The sequence below is a fragment of the Rhamphochromis sp. 'chilingali' genome, assembly GCF_963969265.1.
Source record: "Rhamphochromis sp. 'chilingali' genome assembly, chromosome: 12".
In the NCBI taxonomy this organism is placed as follows: domain Eukaryota; kingdom Metazoa; phylum Chordata; class Actinopteri; order Cichliformes; family Cichlidae; genus Rhamphochromis; species Rhamphochromis sp. 'chilingali'.
The window spans coordinates 37,279,749-37,292,656 of NC_137939.1; the positions used below are offsets into that span (position 1 = coordinate 37,279,749).

Below are 12,908 nucleotides of genomic sequence, written 5' to 3' on the forward strand. Positions count from 1 at the left end.
CTAGAGGTAGTAATGACAGTTGGGGAGAAAGTGGAGCTGGTGGTTGAGTAGATGACTGAGCTAGCGGCCACTGAGCTAATGGTTCAGGTGCAAATGTAGCTGCTGATGACAGAGCCAATGGCTGAGCTACAGGGAGAGGGGACACTGAAGACGGAGCTATGGGTAGCGGGGATAAGGGCTGTGCTGCGGGCAGCAGTGACGATTGTGGTGGAGGTGTAGCTGGTGGAGGAGTGGCTGAATTGGCTGAATGGGCTCATTGAGTGCAGCACAGATGAGATCTTGGAGAGGCTTACGGCTGCCGTGAACACTCAGAATAAGATCTCTGGATCACATCTTGGAGCAGCTCACTGCGGTCGTGAGTTCTCAGAATCGTCTCTTTGAGCACAAGAACGACAACATCACGGAGCGTAAGTTTGATAACATCATGGAGAACCTCGCGGCTCTCCAACGGGAGATTGAGAGACCAGTGTTGGACTGTAGAACAGCTTTGAAATTCATATGAGTTGTTCGCACTAAAGTAAAAAGCACCATCACTTCATGCGGAGACCCTCTCGGCGCCAGCTGCGGTCTCAAGGCTGGAGCTGAACAACAACACCCTGATAACGACTGTGTTTAGTCTGTTCTTCCCATTCCATGCAAGGCCACCTGGGTTGGCTGGAAGACTGTTTACTTAGCCTGGCAGGGCGAAGGACACTGTCTCAGCTGAACTCTGGACACGCACACACACACACATACACTGATACGCACTCATCCCCCTCCCTTTCCAAACGCCTTCGATGCTTGTTCCCTCCTGGGAACACGGCGGGTCTGAGCCCGTGCTGGAATAATAGCGCAGGGCAGGATGGCTGCTGTGTTTGCTTTGGCTTACTCCTCACCCCCCACCCGACCCTGTGGCTGGTCACGTGCTCCATAATGTTGTGCTGTGGACATTTATGTGCTTTCTGTGCAGAGGAGTTTTGTTGTTTCCTGTTCTCATGCTGTCCTCCCAGGAGCCCAGCATGAGCAGAGGTCTCTTTTTTTCCTCTTGTACTTTCCCATTGTAGTGTATATTTCAGTGTTTTTCTGTAACGCAGGTCCAACATCAACAGTACGGAGCATTCGCCTGCATCACATCTCATCAAAATGGAGACTCTAAGGAGTGCAGTTTCAGCAGAGTGAGCTCTACAAAAACCAGGTTGGAATTTATCCAGAATGCTGTTTTCATCCAGAACAGCTATAAGCTGCTTAGCAACAACCTTTTCTAAAATCTTAGCAATGAACGGTAATTTTGAAATCGGTCTGTAGCTACTGAGAAGACAAGCATCAAGCTTAGGTTTTTTTTAACAGTGGGTGAATGGCAGCATTCTTACTATAAACAGGGACCTGACCAGAAACCAGTGAGGTATTGATAATTGTAAACACACGGACCGATAGACTGAAGGACATTTTTAAACACAGATCCAGGTAAAATATCAAGAGAGCAGGAGGACGCTTTCATCGAATTAACTAACTTGACCAGCTCTGGTAAGGACACAGGTAAAAATCTTTCTAAAATTACAGGCCTAGCTTGAGTTGGAGCAGACAAGAGAGACACAGAAGGAGAGAAACTGTTCCTCACTTTTTCAACGAAGAAAGAAAGACATTTTTCACAATCTTCATTTGATGAAATTGGGACAGCAAGTGGAGCAGGAGCAACAATATCACTAATGGTGTCGAATAGTGCCTTGGGGTTACCTCTGCTCTTAGACACTAAATCTGAGAAATAGGCCGCCCTCGCATCTCGAACTGAAGTGTTAAAAGAGACTAAAAGGTCCTTTAGATGAAGGAGATGGACATGCAAACGCGTTTTCCTCCATAAACGCTCAACCTTACGGCAGCAACGCTTTAAGAAGCGAATGCTGTCATTTACCGGAGCTAGTCTAGTTTTGACAGGACAAACATTGTCTAAAATACAAAGACAATGATTATTAAAAAGATTTCTTAACAGATGAACATTGTTATAAGGAGATAAAACTAAATTAAAAGCATCGGAAAATTTAACAGCAGTTAAATTTAAGATGCGAGAGCTAACCACATGTCGAATAGGAGAGAGGGACAGATGAAAAGAATACAGCGATGGTCTGAAATAAAAATGTCCTCAGTACAAAAAAAATCAATGTTTAAACCTAAAGTAAAAACAAGGTCCAGTGTGTGTCCTTGGGTGTGTGTGGGACCAGACACATGCTGAGTAAAATGAAAAGAATCCATGACGCTAAGGAAACCTCTGGCAAAGAGGTCAGAGTCATCATCAACGTGTATATTAAAATCCCCGACTATAACCAGTCTGGACAGCTTCAAAGTCGAGGATAAAAAGTCACTGAACTCCTTTAAAAACATGCTGTTTAGGCCAGGTGGACGATACATTACAGCGCAGTAAAACGGATCTTTATTTCCAATTCTAACCAGCTGTAGTTCAAACTATGAAACGTATCCGACCATTACTGAGCGACAGTAAAACCGGCTTCCAAACAGCACAGCGACACCACCTCCTCGACCCGACGTCCGAGGCCGGCTGATGAAGGAGTACCCACTCGGGCAAAGTTCGATGAAGGATGAATAGTCACCATCGCTGTCACGGAAAAGAGGGACCCAGGCGCAGTTCTTGCTCACAGAAACACAGTGCGTTTATTTACAGTGAAACAGACAAGTCCAACAATCCATTCAAAAGTGCAATTTTCCAATCGTGCTCGTCCCTTGCTCCCAGTGCGTTCCGTGTAGTAACTCCCTTAGTGTGTGTGCTCCCCAACTCGCTTCTCCGCTCGCCCCTCCTGGAGGAAGAAGGAAAATCCAGCGTTAGCCACACGCTAGCCGAATAACACACTCACACTGCTCGCACAGACTATACCAGTTCGGAGTAATAATCCCACGTCGACTGTCGCCGCGAGTCCAGGTTAAATACCCCTTTCTAGCCTGGAGGAATGATTACCAACCACTGGTCAGGTAATCAGCTGCAGGTGGGCCGGCAACAGCGAAGAGGGACTCCCAATGACGACAGTCGCCAGGACACGCCTCTCCCACGGCGCACACTTCCGTAAACAACCCCGAGGGCCAGGGAGGGAGAAGCAAACACACATACAGAAAACATAAACACAAGCAGGGTCGTCCGGAAAGGGCCGTCCGACCGTGACAGTACCCCCCTTCTAACGGGAGCCTCCGGGCGACCTGGCAAACTTGTCCGGATGCCGGCGGCGGAATTCCCTCACCATGCGATGATCGAGAATGGCAGACCGCGGCACCCAAGAACGTTCTTCCGGACCGTACCCCTCCCAATCCACCAAAAACTGAAAGCCCCTACCGCGGCGCCGGGCATCCATTACGCGAGCAATGGAATACGCCGGGGCGCCGTCGATAATCTGGGCGGGTGGTGGGGGCCCAGGGGGCGGGCACAAAGGGCTGGTCCGGACGGGCCTAACCTGAGAAACATGGAAGACGTTATGTACCTTCATAGCAGGCGGAAGGGCCAGCCGGACCGTCACCGGGTTCAGGACCTCCTGGATGGCAAAGGGGCCAAGAGACCGAGGGGCCAGTTTCTTGGACTCAGTCCGAAGAGGGATGTGCTTGCTGGAGAGCCACACCCGCTGGCCGACCTGTTAATCCGGAGCAGGAGTGCGACGGCGATCCGCCAATGCCTTGTTCCGCTCGGCCGTTCTCAGGAGTGCTGCGCGCCTGGCCCGCCAGTCCCGACGACAGCGCCTAAGATGGTGCTGGACCGAGGGAACCGCCAGCTCTCCCTCAGAGATGGAGAGGAGAGGGGGTTGATGCCCCAGCGACGCCTCGAAGGGCGAGAGTCCAGTCGCTGATGACGTGCTTGCGTTGTGGGCATACTCCACCCAGGCCAACTGCTCGCTCCAGGTCGCTTGGTTCGATGATGCGACGCAACGCAACATGGCCTCCAGCTCTTGATTGGCCCTTTCGGTCTGACCATTAGTTTGGGGGTGGAACCCGGAGGACAAACTGACCTGAGCTCCCAATTCTGCACAGAACTCCTTCCAAACCCGCGAGGTGAACTGAGGGCCACGGTCGGAAACAATGTCCTGGGGTATGCCGTGGAGCCGAAACACATGCTGCGTCAGTAACTGGGCCGTCTCCAAGGCAGAAGGGAGCTTGGGCAGAGCAATGAAGTGGGCGGCCTTGGAAAAACGGTCAATAATGGTTAGAATGGAGGTGTTACCTGCAGAGGGAGGCAAGCCGGTGACGAAGTCCAGGGCGATGTGCGACCACGGGCGTTTTGGAGTGGGTAACGGTCGCAGGAGGCCAGAAGCAGGTGAGTTGGAGGTTTTGTTCCGTGCGCACACCGGGCATGCCGCAACATAGTTCTGGACATCGAGAACAAGAGAGGGCCACCAAAACAAACGCCGTAGAAAGGAGACAGTGCGATTTTTACCTGGGTGGCACGAAAACTTGGCAGTATGTGCCCAGTGAATGACCTGACTACGCGCTGCGGCCGGAACATAAAGCGTCCCTTTCGGACCCGTGCCAGGGTCGGGCTCCTGTCGCTGGGCGTCCCTGACCACCTTTTCAATCTCCCATGTTAGTGCACCCACAATGCAGGTGGGGGGCAGGATGGGTTTTTCCTTCTCGTCCTCATCGGTCACGGGTGCGAACTGGTGCGACAACGCGTCTGGCTTAGTGTTCCTAGAACCGGGCCTGTAAGTAATGGAGAAGTGAAAACGAGTAAAAAATAAGGCCCACCTGGCTTGTCGGGCGTTGAGGCGCTTGGCTGCCTGGAGATACGCCAGATTTTTGTGGTCCGTCCACACCACGAAAGGCTGCTCAGTGCCCTCCAGCCAATGTCGCCATTCCTCGAGGGCCCACTTGATGGCGAGCAACTCCCGGTCGCCCACATCGTAATTTCTCTCGGCCTGAGACAACCTGCGGGAGAAGAACGCACAGGGATTAAACTTGCCGTCGATCCGTTGGGAGAGAACCGCCCCCACGCCCGAATCGGACGCGTCCACCTCGACGACGAAAGGCCGGCCGAGGTCCGCCTGGACGAGGACCGGAGCCGAGGAAAACAGGTGCTTGAGCCGATCAAACGCTTGCTGGGCTGCGGAGGACCACTGGAAAGACAACTTAGGAGAAGTTAGGTTGGTTAGAGGAAGGGCTACCTTGCTGAAATCCCTGATAAAGCGGCGGTAGAAATTGGCGAAGCCCAGGAACCTCTGCACCTCCTTGCGGGTCTTGGGAATAGGCCATTCCACTACGGCTTTGACTTTGGCCGGGTCAGCTCGCAAACGCCCCTGTTCCACAATGAAACCCAGAAAAGAAACAGTTTCCACATGGAACTCACATTTCTCCGCTTTCACAAAAAGGCGGTTCTCCAATAGGCGCCGTAGAACCAGACGTACATGGTTGATGTGCTCAGTCTGCGACCTGGAAAAAATCAAAATGTCATCCAGATACACGAAGACAAAATGGTTAATAAAGTCCCTGAGCACATCATTAATCAGGGCCTGGAAGACCGCGGGGGCGTTAGTGAGACCGAAGGGCATCACTAAGTATTCGAAGTGCCCCAGGTGGGTGTTGAAAGCCGTCTTCCACTCGTCACCCTTGCGGATGCGAACCAGATGATAGGCACTCCGAAGATCCAGTTTGGTGAACAGGACTGCCCCCTGTAATAGTTCGAATGCCGAGGCCAGCAGGGGGAGTGGATATTTATTCCTAACAGTGATCTTGTTCAGCCCTCGAAAGTCAATGCAGGGACGCAGGCTCTTATCTTTCTTCTTTACAAAGAAGAATCCTGCTGCTAAAGGCGAAGTAGATGGGCGAATAATACCTGTGACCAGAGACTCCGTTATGTAGCATTCCATGGTCTCGCGTTCCGGTTTAGACAGACTGTAGAGCCGACTTGCTGGCAGGGGAGCGCCTGGGAGTAGGTAGATTCCACAGTCGTAAGGCCGATGTGGAGGCAAAGACAACGCCTTATTTTTGCTGAATACCTGGCCGAGGTCGTGGTAGTCGGCGGGCACCAAGGAAAGGTCGGGGGGTGAGGAGCTTTTCGCAGAGGCGGTCCCAGGATTGTCCGGGACAGCGGCAAGTAAACATTGTTCATGACACCGCGTGCTCCAGTCGATTTGGGGGTTGTGATGTTGGAGCCAAGGAAATCCCAGTACCAGTGGGGTGTGGGGGGCTTTGAATACCAACAAACTGATCTTCTCAGAGTGATTTCCCGAAATAATGAGTGTAACCTCCTGAGTGCGATGTGTGACGGAGGCTAGATGGCCGCCATTTAAGGCTGAGACCTTCAGGACCTCTGGAAGGGGAAGTAGGGGCAGGCCTAAGATGTTGGCTAACTCTTCGTCTAGGAAATTTTGTTCAGAACCAGAGTCAATGAGTGCGCAGCAGGAGTGAGTGAGGGAGTGAGACATTAATTTAGCAGGGCAGCTGAGGTAAGGGAACACTTTTGTTGTGGCGCCCGCCAGTATCCCCACAATTACTGACGGGCCGACTCTTTTACTCGGTCTGGGCAGGAGTCAACAAAATGTCCTCTTTTTCCACAAAGAAAGCACTCACCAGTCCGTTGTTTGCGCCCCAGTCTAGAGGAGGAAAGCTTGGCTCCGCCGAGCTGCATGGGTTGCTCTTCATCCCCGTGTTGCTCCTCCTCCTCACTTCTCCACATCAGAGTAGGAAGGTCCCTAGATGTACCCGTGCCCCCAGCAGGCCGCCGACCATCCCCGGCTCTTCTGCCGAACTCCCGCATGTGGTCGTCTAAGTCAATACACATATTGATTAGAGCAGACAAAGCTTTAGGCAGTTCCTTGGTTGCTAACTCACGCTTAATATTCTCATTAAGGCTGTTGAGGAAGGCTCCACGCAGTGCTTTCTCCTCCCAGCCCGACTCCTCCGCCAGGATCCAGAACTCCACGGAAAAGTCAGCAACACTCCTCCTACCTTGCTTCAGAGAAAACATGCGATGACCTGCAGCATCCGAGCTAGCGCCTTTATCAAACACACAGCGAAACTTGCTGAGAAAGACGTCATATGACACAGAGGGCTGGGTATTTAAAACTGCCTGAGCCCATTGAAGCGCCCGCCCAGTCATAAGTTGCACCAAATAAGCGATTTTAGCAGAATCAGAGGCAAAGGCACAAGGTTGCTGTCTAAACACAAGAGAGCATTGCGTCAAAAAACCCTGGCTCCTCCCCAACTCGCCGTCAAATTTTTCAGGTGCGGGGAGTGAGTACTCTCGCTGCCGCGGTGGAGGTGAAGGAGGAAGCGGACAGGCTGCCGCGGCTTCCAGCGAAGGGGCGGGCTGCGTTGGAGCCGTATTAGGTGAGGAAATCAACATACCTTTAAGCTCTGTCATGGCTTGCAGAAGCGCGGTTTGTTCCTTTGAAACGTGCTTCAGCATTTCCTCGTGTCGCTCCAAAACCTCCGCTTGGATAGACAGCTGGCGTGAAGCAGAATCCGCTGGGTCCACGGTGGTGGGATTATTCTGTCACGGAAAAGAGGGACCCAGGCGCGGTTCTTGCTCACAGAAACACAGTGCGTTTATTTACAGTGAAACAGACAAGTCCAACAATCCATTCAAAAGTGCAATTTTCCAATCGTGCTCGTCCCTTGCTCCCAGTGCGTTCCGTGTAGTAACTCCCTTAGTGTGTGTGTGCTCCCCAACTCGCTTCTCCGCTCGCCCCTCCTGGAGGAAGAAGGAAAATCCAGCGTTAGCCACACGCTAGCCGAATAACACACTCACACTGCTCGCACAGACTATACCAGTTCGGAGTAATAATCCCACGTCGACTGTCGCCGCGAGTCCAGGTTAAATACCCCTTTCTAGCCTGGAGGAATGATTACCAACCACTGGTCAGGTAATCAGCTGCAGGTGGGCCGGCAACAGTGAAGAGGGACTCCCAATGACGACAGTCGCCAGGACACGCCTCTCCCACGGCGCACACTTCCGTAAACAACCCCGAGGGCCAGGGAGGGAGAAGCAAACACACATACAGAAAACATAAACACAAGCAGGGTCGTCCGGAAAGGGCCGTCCGACCGTGACAATCGCGCTGCCAGGTTTCAGTTAGAAATAAGAAGTCCAGTTTTTTTGGAAAGAATAAAATCGTTCAGCAGGAACGTTTTATTAGTCATTGATCGAGCGTTGAAAAGCGCCACTCTCAGCGAAGTAGAAGACATCTCATTAACAGAAGCGGCCCGATTTAGGGGACGAAGAAACAGAGAGTTTGATCCGCGACGCTCATAAATTCCACTCACCGCGGGGATGGAAGGCCAAACAACCGGAGAGTCTGGATGAACACTCCTGAGGTAGCGCCGCCTCATAGATCCAGGCACAGCTAGTCCCCGCTTCCAGAACAGTCTGAGTTTTACCTGGACACCTGCTCTTCCTCTCCTCCTCCGTGATTTGCGTGGACCCAGAAAGGCTCCACAGATGACACCTAACGAAGATCCAGACACTGGTGTCGGCAGCGGAGGATGGAAAATACCGCAGGAGGATGAGGCATCTTGACTTAACATAAAGGATCGGGTGGATGACAGCATCAGGCGATCACAGACAAGGGCAGCCAACACATTAGTGACAAAAAGCAAAAGAAGAAAGGCCGAGAAAAACAGCACAGAAACTACAGCCGGCAGCGGCAAAGCCAGACACAAGCTGTCCAAATTCATGGGCTGCAACCTCCTGAGGACGCATTTGTAGGCCGATTACGTCACAGTGACGCAGGCTGTCCAAATTCAAAGACTCCTCTGAATGCAGCCGACAAACGCGTCCTCCTTTTCCCCGAATTTGAAGGATGGGTCGGGTGTGTCCTTCGTGGCCCGCCATATCCACCATATCGACGTTTTTGGAGACGTCTGCTACCCACCAGCTCGATAGCGAGCCGAGAGCTCGAGTGTCACTGGAGCCGCTGAGAACGCCACAACTCCGGCACATCATTTTCAGATCACCGCGGTCTTTCGCTACTCGGGTTAAACGTAATATATAAGTCACTTAGACAACCTAAAATGTTACTGTTGGGCTTTTTTCAGTGTTTTGTTTGTTCGTGAGTAAATCGGTTTGGCTGAGATTAAAGTTATTAGATTAGATTAGATAAAACATTATTAATCCATCGGGTGGGTTCCTCCTTGGTTTTCACACAGCTGAATAAACGTCAAACAGAAAACTGATTAAACAGACGTGTGAGACGGTCGAGAGTTTACGCGGTCTGTGTGGGCCTGTCACTACCCGATCCGTACCGGAAACCCGATCAGTACCCCGCATGCGCAAATCTTACGTCACTTCCTCTCTTTGCCAACATTGCGACATTCAATATATTTGAATGACACGGTTAGCGCCCAGTTAGCTCCTAGCATTTCTCAACAGCTCTGCCTCCTTTTCGACTACCGGGACATTTAAGCAATGGATAATCCGTATACAAAGAAATTCATGCTTTTCTCCTCAACAGAGAGCGTCCCCCGACTGAACAACAGTGCCGTAAAATAAGAAGAATGGCACCTAATTACAGAGTTAATAATACAGATTTTGTAATATCTCACGTGTAGATTCATCAGCCAGATTAAGTATTTACTGACAATTGACAGTGATAGCGCACATCATCATCACTATTCCAACAATCCTCTCCTCACAGACAAGCATAAACACACTCGACTATCACTAAATCAGATTTAACACACGTTTGTAATGACGCTAATTCAGTTTATAATAGGCTTTATTCGCTCAGTCAGCAGGTGGCGGTATCCTCGTACATTGGGAGTAAACTGCCATTAAACGAACAGAAGAAGAAGAAAACATTGCACATGCGCAGTACGGATCGGGTAGACCCGATTTGTACGGTCAGACTTTGCACATGCGCAGTAAGGATCGAGAGTCCTGATCTGTCACTATCTTTTTATTTTTCGTTTTTGTCTACATTATATTGAAATGTTTCATTATCGGAAACATTTTAAGAGATACTTATTATTCTTAACATCTCAACAGGTACTCTGACCCGTAACTATCGTAAAACGCTTCGACTGGAAGTAGACACCTTTGGCGCATGCGGGGTACGGATCGGGTTTCCGGTACGGATCAGGTAGTGACAGGGCCGATGCAGCCCATGAATTTGGACACAGCTACAGGCGCCATCGTACCGGAACCGGAAGATGAGGGGTTGAAGGATGGATCCTGGCCTGTGGGAGCAGACAGCTGCCAGCTAGCAAAAAAAGATTTAAAAAAACTATTGCACAACCAAAAGGTTTCTGGGGGGGAAACATATAAGTCCGTCTCTCTCCATGTATTCGCGTGCAAGCACGTCGCTCCCATAAATCACAGAGAGGGCAGTGGCGCACACTAATGACCTCATAACCCCTTGACTTATGTTATTATTACAGAGACACCACACCATTGTGACTGTTACAAGTTCCACAGGGTTCAGTGCTACAACAACATTTATTTTTACATTTAACTAGGTTCTGCTAAGCAATATTATTATATAACGCTATATATACACTTTCATTGCTTTATCTGTCTATTAGCACTGTGCTTATATGTAAAACCAGGCATCAGCAATTAAAACACATTTAGTGCACTACAAATCCTTTGATGAATACGAGGCTTTAATAGTTTTACTGAAGCTCAGTGAGGTACATAAAAATCCAGCATTTTGATAATACAAAACAAACATTTTCACATTGGTACTGACCAGAAATATTCTGAAATGACTATGATATTATCAAGTTACTGCATATTACATGATGCATGTAAAGAATAAAATGTGATATTCAGATGCACATTGAACAGATCAGTACACTGAATTTTTCTAGAAAAAAGGATTCAGGTTGCTTTGAAACGAGCAACACTGCCACAAAATTCATGAAGTTTTATCTCATGTAAACAAACATGTCATTGACATATAGGTAAGTTTAAAAAAACGATGACTTGGTCGCATTTTACATGCACACTCATATATAACCTGATAAACAGTATTTCCTAGTTACAAATAAATACATTCAATATAGGCACAGCCAGCAACTAAAAGCAGGTTGTTACGGCACATTCAGCACAGCCTGGCGTCCGGCCGTCATTCCTTCGCGACACAGGTGCATCCGACCGCCAGATCGAACGGACAGCTGCAATACCCATGCGTGCCTATGCTCTCGTACACCTGAATCTGTACGAAGATTGGTCTGGCCACCATGTTCTCCACACTGCAAGGCATGCATTTGGCCTCCTTGATCGTCTGTGGTTCTCGGCCTGCTTTAGAGTTGTTTCTGAAACACAGGAAAACAAAGTCCACGGATAAACGGAAGTGTTCAGGTGTGACAGTGTCAGACATTAAGATCTGCTCACGCTGGACTCAAAAGCCTGTGAATTTTAGCTCTAACACATGTGCTTGTCCCAGCACTGTGTCCAACCTTTCCTCTGCTAAAATCAATGTTGAAATCCAGTTTTTATGGCTGGGTGGCATAAAGTCTGCAGCAAGATTGGACTGACAGGGCATTACCCAGTAATCCTCCACGACTTCCTGCTCATTTGTGACGGTAATGAGATCATAATTTACAAAATGAACATTGTGTTTTATTCAGTAAGACCTGAAACCAGCGACTGAGACCATGAAGTCATGAGGGCAGTTTAGAGTGGCCCCCACTGAAAGTGCATCCTTACACTCCTGAAGCACCAGTCGTATATATACAGCTGTGTTTGTATGATCAATGAAGCCTAAACTTTTGTTCTTTCCTGGCTTTAAGTAAGTAAACTCACTGTAGTTTCCAGGGCGCGACTGAAGAATTATGGAGGTCGGACACATGAGTGAAGTACTGCCTGTGATAGTGCTGAGCATGGTTGCAGTTTTGAGGACAAACCGGGCTGCTGAACGCTGTCCCCATCAGTCCCAGGAAGAGCTGGAAGACAAGCACACATTTTGACACAATGACACCGATCAGAGGCTTTGACTGATCTGTCTCCAACGTCCCTCCAAAAGAAGCTCGATGAAAACGCTTTGCTCTGTACACACACATCACACAGGTTTGTGTAGTAATGAGCTGTGCAGTCCAAAGCTGTTTCCAGGCTGTCACTGTGAGGTGAAGCCAGAGCGTACAAAGCATCTGCACACCTGTTCTCCAGGTGACGGCTCGTACTCACCAGAATAGCGCTGGAGTTCATGCTGAAGCTGCTGAGCTGGAATGCGTCTCCTCCTGTTCACCTGTGTAAACTCTCTGCTGGCACAGAGCTGCTGGTGTCTCCCTGTCTGAGCACACCTGTTTTATCCTGTCACTCGCTGATGAAAGCTCATTTGCATTGTGCGGGGGAGGTGGCGGAGCCGTGTCAGCGGGATGTCATCATCGCGCGTACACATCAGTCAGCGAGTGTGTACGTGGTTGAAGTTTGTTTTGTGTCGGGGCTAAATTTAGTCTGAACCTGCAGGCTTTCAGTCAGCTTTAAGCTTCATTGTTCCCGAGGGAAACTTTCAAGTTTCAAAGCAAAGAGAGAAAATCAAAGGTGAAAACATAACATGATATTTCAAAAGGTAAAAAGGCTGTAACAGAATTAAACACACATTTAATTATTTCATGTAATTGAGCTCTTTTAGATATGTTATCATATCCTGTAGTTGGCTTTTGACTTCCTGACCTGCTGATCAGTTTGAAGTTATCCTGGATTATTGAGCACTTTCAGACTTCTTCTCTGGTTTTCAGGCTCTTATTTTGTCAAGTCAGCCTTTGGGATGATCAGTCAGAATAAATACTGACATTTATCACGGCTTAAGGGAAACGACATTTGACCTGATGCAGCTACAACTGATACGACCTGCGTTTGGTTTCATGTCCAAACTGAGCGTCAGTGTTCAAATGTCTCGTTATCCAATCATTTCCCTCGAGGTTCAAAATTCCCAGGCTCGGGACACCGTGACAGGGATTTCCTCGTCTTCTGCTACATCACCAAAGCGCAGCTTTCCTGGAAT

At 49.4% G+C, this 12,908-nt stretch overlaps 1 protein-coding gene across 2 annotated transcripts; it reads right to left on the bottom strand.

Moving 5' to 3' along the window:
- Positions 1 to 10,649: 10,649 nt before the first annotated feature.
- LOC308407766 (uncharacterized protein) lies at positions 10,650 to 12,622 on the bottom strand. 2 transcript variants are annotated; one of them, XM_080899618.1, is made up of 4 exons: positions 12,578 to 12,622; positions 12,089 to 12,410; positions 11,708 to 11,847; positions 10,650 to 11,217 (listed from the first exon to the last, which is right to left on the bottom strand). In XM_080899618.1, exons 2-4 carry the CDS (start codon positions 12,107 to 12,109, stop codon positions 11,028 to 11,030), a joined length of 351 nt encoding a protein of 116 aa, XP_080755744.1. In that variant the 5' UTR covers positions 12,110 to 12,410; positions 12,578 to 12,622; the 3' UTR covers positions 10,650 to 11,027. The 2 variants fall into 2 exon arrangements, with proteins under 2 accessions (XP_080755744.1, XP_080755743.1); XM_080899617.1 differs by having other exon boundaries at positions 12,089 to 12,610.
- Positions 12,623 to 12,908: the final 286 nt, after the last annotated feature.

Bases quoted from the DNA above. Each gene is read 5' to 3' on its own strand.
- LOC308407766 (XM_080899618.1), bottom strand. From the start codon at position 12,109: ATGAACTCCAGCGCTATTCTG. The intron at 11,848-12,088 runs GTGAGTACGAGC...CTTGTCTTCCAG, and splicing joins TGAACTCCAGCGCTATTCTG to CTCTTCCTGGGACTGATGGG. The intron at 11,218-11,707 runs GTGAGTTTACTT...CCTGTGTTTCAG, and splicing joins GTCGCGCCCTGGAAACTACA to AAACAACTCTAAAGCAGGCC.